This window comes from Thalassophryne amazonica, chromosome 12 (assembly GCF_902500255.1).
Source record: "Thalassophryne amazonica chromosome 12, fThaAma1.1, whole genome shotgun sequence".
Classification (NCBI taxonomy): Eukaryota; Metazoa; Chordata; class Actinopteri; order Batrachoidiformes; family Batrachoididae; genus Thalassophryne; species Thalassophryne amazonica.
Window position 1 is genome coordinate 52,596,936 of NC_047114.1, and position 12,451 is coordinate 52,609,386.

Consider the following 12,451-nt stretch of genomic DNA (forward strand, 5'->3'; position numbering starts at 1 on the left):
CACAGAGACACTTGAAAAAGTTGCTATTTGGAACACTGGATTCTTTTGCAAAAGTCTTTCTGCCCTTTATACAGATGCAAGAATAAACTTTTCATCTCTGGTGTCTATCTAAAAAAAAAAAATGCCGCAAATTGTTATATAAAAATTAAAATTCGACATTTCAAAGTTCTTTAAACCTCCATAATGTCTTAAAAAATATGTACACACTGTGATAGCGCAAAGACCTCAAACACACACACACATATATATATATTATCAAACTCTAAAGGTTTGAAGTGTCTTGTTTAACTGCCAAAGGACAAAACTTACAAGCAGCTCACAGAAAAGAAAAAAAAAAAAAAAAAAACATTGTTGCACCCATGTAAAGTGAACTCAATCAGATTATCAAACATCAATCCCTTTGCCACCAAGAATTAACATGCCAAAAAAAAAAAAAAAAAAATCAACAGTTTTCGTTATAAGTCACGACTGCACTCTGGCTCTGTGCTGGTTATCAAACTTTCCCATGTCCCCCAACATTGAAACATTAAATATTTTTTTAAAAATCACTTAAAAAAAAAAAAGTATAATCTGCAGTTAAAAAAAAAAAAAAACATGAAAAATAATGGATCAACTTTTTCCTTTGATCAAAGTTAATTTGAATTCACACAATTTAATTCTTCACATCACCACCAAACTGCTAACTTTCAAACAGAACCATGACAGAAGCTTGCTCTCCTCCTCATCAGTCCATCACAACTTGTGTTGTGTCCTTGAGAACAAAGACTTAATGCAAGACGTTTCTGGCCTGTTTTAGACGTCCTGCATCTTAATGCAATCTGTTCTCAGCCCAAAGACACAATGTATCCACAGGCACCGGGGAAAAATGTCACACACCAATGACCTGATTTTTGCACTTCAGGCACGAGGTTAAAAACCAAAAAAAATCTTGCAAGAATCCATATGGAGAAGAAAGCTCTAAGTTTTTTTTTTTTGGGGGGGGGGGGGGGGGGGGGGGGGGGGGCAAAATTTAAGTCACATTACGTTTGAAATTTTCAGAGAAAGGTAGTATAATCTTTAAAGCAATATTAAATATTTAAAGTATTTGATTTCCTAACATAGTGTATTTTATTCAGATCCTCCATGTTATTTTAAGAATCACACACTTCCAACCTTTTAAAAATACAACAGCTAGATTCTCACAAAATACGTCTTCATTCTCATGACAACATTTTCCATAAAATTAAAACTTTGTTCTTGTAATGGTATGACATGTTTCTCACAGTTTCACATCTCTCAAGATCTTTTCACGTTGGTGCCAGTTCTCTTACATGTTCTATAAAACACATGTAGTATGAAGTCATTTCAATCTGTCAGCAGTGTCACTTCATTAAAAATTACACAGCACACCAACCAAGTAAAAAAAAACAAACAAAAAAAACAAAAAACAAATAACCCACCCTTAAAAGGTCGTTTTTACTCAAAACTAAAGGCAGATAATGGTTTCTGAATACGTTTCACTACAGAAAGCGTTTGCTGCTCAAGCAGGTAAGTGTGAAAAACACAATGCAAGTACAGAAAAACTTGCACCAGATTTAACAAAAAGCAAAGGGATGGAAAAAATTACCATGAAGTGACAGCCAATTCCCAGAATGCACCCTGGTATTGTTGCTGCAGAAGGTAACAACCCCTGAAGGAGAGAGAAGTCTAAGCTCGCTCTCGACACTTTGGAAATTTGATGAGCAACAATCAGGTTTACTGGAGCGCTAAGACAAGGTGGGTGGGTGTGGGTGGGTCATAGATCGAACTTCTAAACAGCAGCGTAAAAACAGATTATGCTTCTCAAGCATACGTCTCATTCAGACACTTTAGCCGCCTCAAAGTTGACAGCCAGCTTCCTGTGCTTCCTCTTGGAGGTGGAGCCAGGGGTGTGGCCTGTTGCTGGGGCATTTTGTCGAGGTGGTATCTGATGGGCTGTCGCTGTGGAAACATCTGCGAAAAGAGGGCTTGACAGAGACGGGTCGCTGTTGGTGGTGAGTGGGTGGAACTGCTCAGTTGTACTGCTCTGAGCTTGTGACTGGCTGCAGGGCTGATTCTGATCTTTCTGAGATTGGTTCCTGGATACTGTTTGAGCGGCGCTGTAAAACTCTCGGGTTTCTTGGTACTTCTTGTTGGCTGATGCACGCTTCTTTGTCACCTGTAATGATAAATTGGTATTTTGTGTATCTGAACAGTCCTTAGGTGTAACAAATTAAACAAATTTGACAAAATTAAAAATAACAACTAGAAAATCAATTCACAAAATAATACAGTCTGACATCCTACGATATTTTCTGAAGTATAAATGACAACTTTCTTCTGGATGTGGAACTCACTTTGAAACACAGTGTTTCCCTGGGGGGGGGGGTTAACCATGGAACTCAGTAGCACGTGCACACCACAGCGGTGCTGTTGCTTAACATAAATACCAAAAATAAGCAATATTCCACCTTTATATCCTTTCAATAAGGTACTTATATCATGTCTGCTGAAAAACTAATTCATGCATTTATTTCCTCTAGGCTGGACTATTGTAATTCATTATTATCAGGTTGTCCTAAAAGTTCCCTAAAAAGCCTTCAGTTAATTCAAAATGCTGCAGCTAGAGTACTGACAGGGACTAGAAGAAGAGAGCATATCTCACCCATACTGGCCTCTCTTCATTGGCTTCCTGTTAATTCTAGAATAGAATTTAAAATTCTTCTTCTTACTTATAAGGTTTTGAATAATCAGGTCCCATCTTATCTTAGGGACCTCATAGTACCATATCACCCCCAATAGAGCACTTCACTCTCAGACTGCAGGCTTACTTGTAGTTCCTAGGGTTTGTAAGAGTAGAATGGGAGGCAGAGCCTTCAGCTTTCAGGCTCCTCTCCTGTGGAACCAGCTCCCAATTCAGATCAGGGAGACAGACACCCTCTCTACTTTTAAGATTAGGCTTAAAACTTTCCTTTTTGCTAAAGCTTATAGTTAGGGCTGGATCAGGTGACCCTGAACCATCCCTTAGTTATGCTGCTATAGACGTAGACTGCTGGGGGGTTCCCATGATGCACTGTTTCTTTCTCTTTTTGCTCTGTATGCACCACTCTGCATTTAATCATTAGTGATCGATCTCTGCTCCCCTCCACAGCATGTCTTTTTCCTGGTTCTCTCCCTCAGCCCCAACCAGTCCCAGCAGAAGATTGCCCCTCCCTGAGCCTGGTTCTGCTGGAGGTTTCTTCCTGTTAAAAGGGAGTTTTTCCTTCCCACTGTAGCCAAGTGCTTGCTCACAGGGGGTCGTTTTGACCGTTGGGGTTTTACATAATTATTGTATGGCCTTGCCTTACAATATAAAGCGCCTTGGGGCAACTGTTTGTTGTGATTTGGCGCTATATAAAAAAATTGATTGATTGATTGATTGATTGATGTCTCCATATACATTTCTACACGCTTTACTTTTTCTTGTTCTCCCCCTTTTTTAATATTATTATATTTATGGAATAATTGGAGGAGTGGGGTACAATTAATTATACCTAACAGCTAACGTCAGCTTGTCTAGCTGGCTGTGGCACCGTTTTTGTAGCTTACAATATAGTTGGTTCTTTTCTGTTTGATAACCCACGTTAATTCACACTTTTGTCCACATTTAGTATTATATGTATTTGTTAATACCGTTATTGTAGGTTTAACTATGCTATTATACTTTATATTACCATTTTTGTTTATCTTGTTAGCTTGCTAGGTACGGTTGGTTTATTAATGGATAATTTAGCTCTTCTAACTATAACTACCTTATTTTCGTTATTTACTATTTTATTTTACATGGTGTAGATTTTTAATGATTCATCAGTTTATGTGTTCTTTAAAAGATATCAACATATAGTACCTAAGTTCTTAGGTTTCCTTTTGATTGCATATAGATTATGCTTTTTATTTTCCTATAGCATGCTAGCAATTACTTTAGATAGATACCAATACACATTACAATATAGCTTCTGTTTCTATAATAAAATACCAGATTTATAGCTTAGCCTACTAACTATAATTTAATTTTACTACTAGTCTACATGCTAAAATACCTATACTACAATCTCCTCCTGTATTAATATTTAGGTTTTATAACCTACTCTTGTATATTATACAGTATAGTACCATATTTATTGTATATGTTGTTTATTACCCTTATTATTTTAATATTAGTTATAGATGATGTCTTAACTTTCTTATGTCTTATTATTTATTATTATATATATCCTTTTTTCTTGAGCCACTTGGGTGGGTAGGGAGAGTTCCGATGGGATAAAAAAAGCTTTTCAACCTACCATCCCTGGTTCTTAAGACCAGGCACCAAAGTGGCTCTACTCTACTCTTTTCTACTCTTCCTTTTCTGATATTTAGATATACCTTAGTATACTAGCATAGTTCCACCTTAGAATTGGAATATACAGTAGTGTTCAGAATAATAGTAGTGCTATGTGACTAAAAAGATTAATCCAGGTTCTGAGTATATTTCTTATTGTTACATGGAAAACAAGGTACCAGTAGATTCAGTAGATTCTCACAAATCCAACAAGACCAAGCATTCATGATATGCACACTCTTAAGGCTATGAAATTGGGCTATTAGTAAAAAAAAGTAGAAAAGGGGGTGTTCATACTAATAGTAGTGTGGCATTCAGTCAGTGAGTTCATCAATTTTGTGGAACAAACAGGTGTAAATCAGGTGTCCCCTATTTAAGGATGAAGCCAACACCTGTTGAACCTGTCTCTTTGAAAGCCTGAGGAAAATGGCACGTTCAAGACATTGTTCAGAAGATCAGTGTAGTTTGATTAAAAAGTTGATTGGAGAGGGGAAAACTTATACGCAGGTGCAAAAAATTATAGTCTGTTTATCTACAATGATCTCCAATGCTTTAAAATGGGAAAGAAAAAAAAAAACAAAAAAAAAAACAGAGATGCGTGGAAGAAAACGCAAAACAACCATCAAGAATCATCATAGAAGAACTAGAAGCACTCGGAGAGTGCAAACCTCCGCCAAGGCCATGGGGTCACTGACGCCATAACATCTACACGCCGTGGAATAACTGAACCTAAAAAAGTCTAACAATGATGTTTGCTACTAAAAAAGTTTCATCTGCTGTGACTGGATAGCATGTATCCTTAGCGCCTGGCATGACAGTTTATTGCAACTTGCACCTTTCCCAGAAGCTACTGTCATCTAGATCATAGACAAAAACAAATAAGAGACAAAATTCAAGTTATTATTCAACTAAACTGCAAATATATGAATTTTTTAACATTTATGAAACACTTCTCTAAATAAATAACAGTAAATTCTGAAATAGAACTATTTTTTAAGTGTTGCATGTGCTACACAAGGCCATAGGGTCACTGACCCTAAAGAGATTCCTTCCTTGGCACAGCGATCTATTCAACAATTCAGTGTTACAACCAAAACTATGATACATACACTTTTCTTTCCTTTATATTTGACATCCTTGACCATGAAAACATACCACTAGAACTTGGAATCACTTTTATGTCTTTATTAGTTCAAAAGTTATTGTATAAAAACGATTTTTCGGTAATGGCGGTTTTCTTCTGGATCTAGCTCCATAACATTTGAAGCAACATCAAATCTGATGACACTTTACTGAATCAGTACAAATTCAGCTACAATATGGTGTTAGTTGTGCATCTCTAGCTTCATTTGTCACCTCACACTGACACATTTTCTATTTTTCCCTATATTTTTGCATATTCTGGATCACCAGATCCGGAATCCGGATCCGATCATCACCAAACTTTGTTGTTTGATAGAACATTTGTCTATGTTACACCCTAATTTTTTTCAAGCGTTTCTGCCTTGTTTTTGTGGAGTTAGAAACTAGAATGTCAAAATTCCCCCTATCCCGCAATGGTGAAGAATCCTTTAAAAAATTCCTGGATCCGGATCGTGATCCGGATCACCACTAAAATTTAATCACTTGTTCCTCTTGTCATTTCCAACCACTCCACAATATTTCATCAAAATCTGTTCAAAACATTTTGAGTTATCCTGCTGACAAACAAACAGACAGACAGACAGACAAACAAACTCGACGAAAAACACAACCTCCTTGGCGGAGGTAATAACCAGAATGGCAAAGGCTCACACATTGATCAGCTCCAGGATGATCAAAGACAGTCTGGAGTTACCTGTAAATGCTGTGACAGAAGACGCCTGTGTGAAGCTAATTTATTTGCAAGAATCCCCCACAAAGTCCCTCTGTTAAATAAAATACGTGCAGAAGAGGTTACAATTTGCCAAAGAACACATCAACTGGCCTAAAGAGAAATGGAGGGATATTTTGTGGACTGATGAGATTAAAATTGTTCTTTTTGGGTCCAAGGGCCACAGACAGTTTGTGAGACGACCCCCAAACTCTGAATTCAAGCCACAGTTCACAGTGAAGCATGGTGGTGCAAGCATCATGATATGGGCATGTTTCTCCTACTATGGTGTTGGGCCTATATATCGCATACCAGGTATCATGGATCAGTTTGGATATGTCAAAATACTTGAAGAGGTCATGTTGCCTTATGCTGAAGAGGACATGCCCTTGAAATGGGTGTTTCAACAAGACATTGACCCCAAGCACACTAGCAAACGAGCAAAATCTTGGTTCCAAACCAACAAAATGAATGCCTCGCAGATGTGAAGAAATCATGAAAAACTGTGGTTATACAACTAAATTCTAGTTTATTGATTCACAGGATTGCTAAAAAAGCAGTTTGAACATTATTGTGAACACCACCTTTTCTACTTTTTTTTTTAACTAATAGCCCAATTTCATAGCCTTAAGAGTGTGCATATCATGAATGCTTGGTCTTGTTGGATTTGTGAGAATCTACTGAATCTACTGGTACCTTGTTTCCCATGTAACAATAAGAAATATACTCAAAACCTGGATTAATCTTTTTAGTCACATAGCACTACTATTATTCTGAACACTACTGTAATATATAAGATATACCTACTGAATTTTCATAAAGTTCTATCTATCTAATAAAGGTGCAATGGACAACATATTGGATGTTATTTGTACTGCAGAATGGTGGACAGAGCACCTTCCCTGAAACAGGCACTTGAAGTGGCTCTTTGCACTCAGAGTGATGTCATCACTTCACCGTGCTGCAGACTAACCAAATGTTTCTATTTGTTGTAATACAACACTGGATTCCTTTTAGGTTTTTTTGATTGTGTTGATACCAAACCATCAAAACTCTTCCACATCCACTGTGACTCTCGTGTGTCTTCTCACCTGTAGTGGGACAAACTGGTGGTGCGAGCCAGGGTTCTGCAATGGTACGGCCTGTTGCCAGGCAACACCAGAGGAGTTAGGTGGTGGTCCGTAGAACGGTGGGTTCTGGTGGTGGTGCTGTGGAAGCGTCATTCCCCACAGAGTGGAGGGGCTGTAGCCCTGGGGGCGGAACAGCACACCACCTGGGGACAAAAGTCTACTGATCAGGAAGCTGCACAAAAACATTCTGATTGTTTATTACTTTGTGTGACAACACACACAAACTACAGCAAACATCATCATCACTGGCACTGTGCACAAAGTATAGTTTTTGGATAAGTTCACAATGATAATTACACTTTTACTGTAGTCTTAAAGAAAAAATATGTTCGACTGAACTACAGCCCCAGCAACAGGTGCGCTGACCTGATTGAGGGAAGACTGGCATCATGCCGCCTGAAGGTGGCGGTTGCATCTGACCAACTGTGGGGTACAGAGGAGACGGGAGGGGGAAGCCTGAACCCACTGAGCTCTACACACAAACAGGAGGACACAGAAGGTCGAGTTATTTAAGTGTTTAGCACATGGCAACATGTAGCAAGGATGCCATGACAAACACATTTGTACCAGTCTCTGGAGGGCAAAGAAGGCAGCTTTCTCCTTGGCATCATGCTCTGACTGACACTGTGGACCATGGACCATCAAACCATTGCACAGCTTCACCTGACACACCACCAGACCCTGTGCACACAGACAACATTGGAGCACCATCCCTGAATTAAACTGAATTTTAGCAACTGGAGAATTTACACCACAGAATAACAGATAAAATTTAATTAGTTACAGAAAAGAAACTAGAGTGAAAGCACTTAAAGTAGGAAATTAAACTGTTAGAAAAGTACAAGAATAAAATAGAGGAACATGTCTTCTGTCATGGCATTTTTGTAGGATGGGTAAATACATCAAATAAGAAACAACACCTTTCATGAAAATGCCAAATCTGAGTTTCTCCAACAATTAATATACAACATACAGAGTTACCAAAAAATTATATATATATATATATATATATATATATATATATATATATATATATATATATATATATAGACAGACACACAAATCACAAAGTGCTACCACATACATGTGCAGATGTGTTTGTAAAAACAAAATCTAAATAACCTGGCCGTTGCGTAGAAAACTGAACTCTGGAGGTGTCATGCCAAGCCTCACACATAGACATGCCAGCTCCGACACCTTATTGCACAACATGGTGTTAGAGAGACTGGTGGAGGCAGCCGACACAGGTAAAGATGAGTGGACCTTTTCAGTCTGTGGGGCGTCCATCTTTGCAGCTAGAGTGACAGAACAAAGGGGAAAAGCATAAAAATGATTTGAAACAAAACAAACGACGACGACAACAACAACCTTACGCGTAGCCAAGGGTGGGCCTGGATGGGCCTGGGCCCGCCCACTTGTCAGCCAGGCCCACCCCATCCAATGAGAAGGCTGAGTCGACATTCGACAGTCACCTGTCGTTGCCTCATTGTATTCCTATGATATGGTATTGGATTAGCACTGAGCGACAATTAATAAATTTTGTCAAAAAAATCTGGTTCTTCATCTGTGATTTTTATTAATTCATTTTCAGAGTACAGTGGTCCCTCGCGATAACGCAGTTCACATTTCGCGGCCTCGCAGTTTCGCTGATTTTTTTAGTACAATTTTGCATGCATTCTTTTTTTAAACGGCGCATTGTGTTCTGCGTCCTTATCAGGCGGGCCGTTCGCAGCACCGGTCGGCATCACCACGATTGCTCTCACTGCCTCCGATGCGCTTTCTGCAGGCTCAGTAAATGCAGCTGCAGGCCACCTCCCCGTCTGCTGTACGGAATTGCGCCAAATCTGGCAACAGGTCCAGAGATACGCTCGCTGTTTTGATCCGGATGTTGAGCGCAGACGCAGAGCTCCGTGGCCACCGAGAGAGGACTTGGATTCTTTGCGGGTCCCGCATCCGTACCTCCAGAGGCAGTGAGCGAAGGGAGAGCACGCGCATTGTGTTCTGTGTGTGTCTGTTTATAATCTTCTCGCACAGAAGAAAAAAGAGAGTGTTGACACAGGAGAGAAAAGTGAGAAAATGTTAATGCCTGTTTGAGAAAAGTGTGTAGTGAGGGGTTTTACAGCCTTAAAACATCTGTAATAATTGTAAAAAATAGCGCTGACTACTTCGCGGATTTTGTTTATCGCGGGTTATTTTTGAACTCCCACGATAAACGAGGGACCACATTTTTCCTCAAATAAATAGTCTTCTGCGGGCCTCCATCACAATGCCAATAACAACATGCACCGTCGAACGGCTGTTTTCTACTGTTAATGGGATAAAAACATCTACCAGAACATCCATGTTGACTCACAGACTGAATGCACTCTCCCTTGAAAGAAAACTGAGTGAATCGTTGGACTGTGATGACGTGATAAGAGAGTTCAACAAAAACCCCATCGTCTCCTGCTGTAGCATTAAAAGGATTCATCAAATGTAAGTGTGAGACCATTAATTACTTTTTCTTCTAAATAGGCCTAATTGTTATTATTATATTGCAACTGCCACGAATCATGTTGGTGTCCGTTCTGATGGGTTTTAATTTGGCTGCCGAGCCAACCTGTTTTCATGTTGCGGATATATTTTGAATTTTTTTTTTTTAAAGGACTTTACATGACTAAACATTGCTGCGTTGCTGCTTGCACTGTCCATGGGGTGCTTGTGTCTGACACTTTGCGTCTGTATAACTGTGCACACAGCGTCTGTGCAGTTGGCTGAGATGTGTTCATCATTAAACTTGGAATTCATTTTTGAAACAATGCCTTTTTAAATACCTACTGACGTTTTGGGTTTAGGCCGAGCCAAGTAGGCTACCAGACTTGCACTGAATGTGTGTGTGTGTGGGGCGCTGCACTGCAGCTTGCATTATCCATGAAGAGTACTTGTGTCTGACGTGTCGCGTCTGTGTGCTCACTTTGCCAGTGCTGTAGGCTAAGTGATAACGTTGCTTGCGATGTCCAAACATGGCACACTTTTTCAAACGGTGTATTATAATACCTACACCTTACCTACAACCCCAAAGGTTGGGCCCGTCTGATTTTTTCTGGGCCCACCCATTTTGTGATTTCTGCCTACGCCCCTGACAACAACAAGAACAGGATTCAGGAGATGACATGTCCCCACAAATCAGTAATACACCGTGTTGGAGGATCACCCAAGTACACCCTTACCCTAAATATGAATGAAATTGGTCAACTGGTTCTTGAGATATCACGCTAAAAAGGGTGGCAATGACAATAACTTGATTATGTCGCTGTGACCTTGAAATTGACCCAAAGGTCACCTTAATCGACTAGTGTTGGGGGATTACCCAAGTACACCCTTATGCTAAATATTAATGGTCAACTGGCTCTTGGGCCCCCCCCAATTTCATACCGGGGTATAACAAAAGGTACATGAACACTCTATTCACGTCAGAATCAAGCAAATCCTTGTATCATTATCAGTCCCTCCACAAAGCTGTGTTGTCGCAATCACAACATTAAATGAAAATTCCACCAATCTTCATGAATCTGACATGGGAAACCATGCAGAATGCATGAATGACTGGTTGACATGCATGCTAAACCGGGGGAAGGGGGGCTTTAAGGATCACATATTGCCTGTTGGCCGTTACATAAAAATAGCATATAATAATTGTGTTACTGTTCAATTACATATGGACCCGACTGTGTGATGTCATAATCAGTTATGTACCGAGTTTCTTGGCTGATCGTCTTCTGTTCTGCTGCTGGTTGCTGGAGGGGGTGGAGGTAGCTGTCTGCTGAGAAGTGGTACTTCCGGTTCCAGCACTTTCAATCTTCAAAATCTCTTTAAGTGCCAAGGTTCCCTTCTAAACAAACAAACAAAAACACCCACACACAAAATTACAGTTAGCTTATCTTGATTTGTCTGGGTGACTGGTGATATAATGACTGGACTGAAAGGAATGTACAGTGGGGCCAAAATGTATTTAGTCAGCCCCTGATTGTCCAAGTTCAAATTGTGCAAATGTATCCAAATGGAGGTAAAAATTCTGTTACATCTGTAAACAATATAACAATATATCTGTAAACAATATCCTGAGAAAAATAGACGGCATGGAATTACTAAAAACATATATTTGGAGCTTGAAACAGCGGTTTAAATATGACATGTTTTCTCAACCACTGAACTGTGACATACAGTGGAGTAAAAAAGTATTTAGTCAGTCCCTGATTGTACAAGTTCTCTTACTTAGAAAGATGAGAGAGGTCTGTAATTTTCAACATAGGTACACTTCAATTATAAGAGACAAAATGAGAAAAAAAAATCCAGAAAATCACACTGTAGGATTTTTAAAGAATTTATTTGTAAATTATGGTGGAAAATAAGTATTTGGTCAATAATAAGCAAGATTTCTGGCTCTCACAGACCCGTAACTTCTTCTTTAAGAAGCTCTTCTGTCCTCCACCTGTTACCTGTATTAATGGCACCTGCTGGAACTCGTTATCTGTATAAAAGACACCTATCCACAGCCTCAAACAGTCAGACTCCAAACTCAACCATGGCCAAGACCAAAGAGCTGTCGAAGGACACCAGGAAGAAAATTGTAGATGTGCACCAGGCTGGGAAGAGTGAATCTACAATAGTCAAGCAGGTTGGTGTGAATAAATCAACTGTGGGAGCCATAGCAGAGAAGCTTGAATCTTCGACTGGACTGGGTTGCTTGACATAAGGACGTTTCGCTTCAAATCACAGAAGCTTCCTCAGCTAAAATTCTTGCTCTGGTAGTCTGACTTCTGTCTTGACTCTTGTAGAGAAGAATAAACCAGAAGCCAACAAAAGCTGGAGTTTTTAACCTAACCAGACCCCTCCTACCGAGAGGCCGACTGCTATAGGCTAGTGACTAAATAATAGCTCTAATTAACACCTATTGTGCTCTAGTTAGCACTCTCCTAATGATGGGATGGAAGCCTCCCCTGATGGCTCCCTTGACGACTCTCCTGATGATGTGAATGACTCATTATCATGAACAAAAGACTGAAACTGCTTTGACCTGAGTACCCCATTGTAAACAGGGGACAACGCGTGTCTGAGACCTGCCCCCCGGTT

At 39.6% G+C, this 12,451-nt stretch overlaps 1 protein-coding gene across 1 annotated transcript in view; it reads right to left on the bottom strand.

Annotated features, from left to right (window-relative positions):
* Nucleotides 1-994: 994 nt before the first annotated feature.
* The window catches only part of xrn1 (5'-3' exoribonuclease 1), a 96,037-nt gene continuing 84,580 nt past the window's right edge, over nucleotides 995-12,451 (bottom strand). The window contains exons 35-40 of the mRNA XM_034183018.1: nucleotides 11,075-11,210; nucleotides 8,462-8,634; nucleotides 7,907-8,020; nucleotides 7,706-7,811; nucleotides 7,301-7,482; nucleotides 995-2,176 (exon numbers count right to left, since the gene is read on the bottom strand). Of these exons, the coding sequence (XP_034038909.1) occupies nucleotides 1,835-2,176; nucleotides 7,301-7,482; nucleotides 7,706-7,811; nucleotides 7,907-8,020; nucleotides 8,462-8,634; nucleotides 11,075-11,210 (1,053 nt within the window). The 3' untranslated portion in view covers nucleotides 995-1,834. The remainder of the gene's footprint in view (nucleotides 2,177-7,300; nucleotides 7,483-7,705; nucleotides 7,812-7,906; nucleotides 8,021-8,461; nucleotides 8,635-11,074; nucleotides 11,211-12,451) is intronic.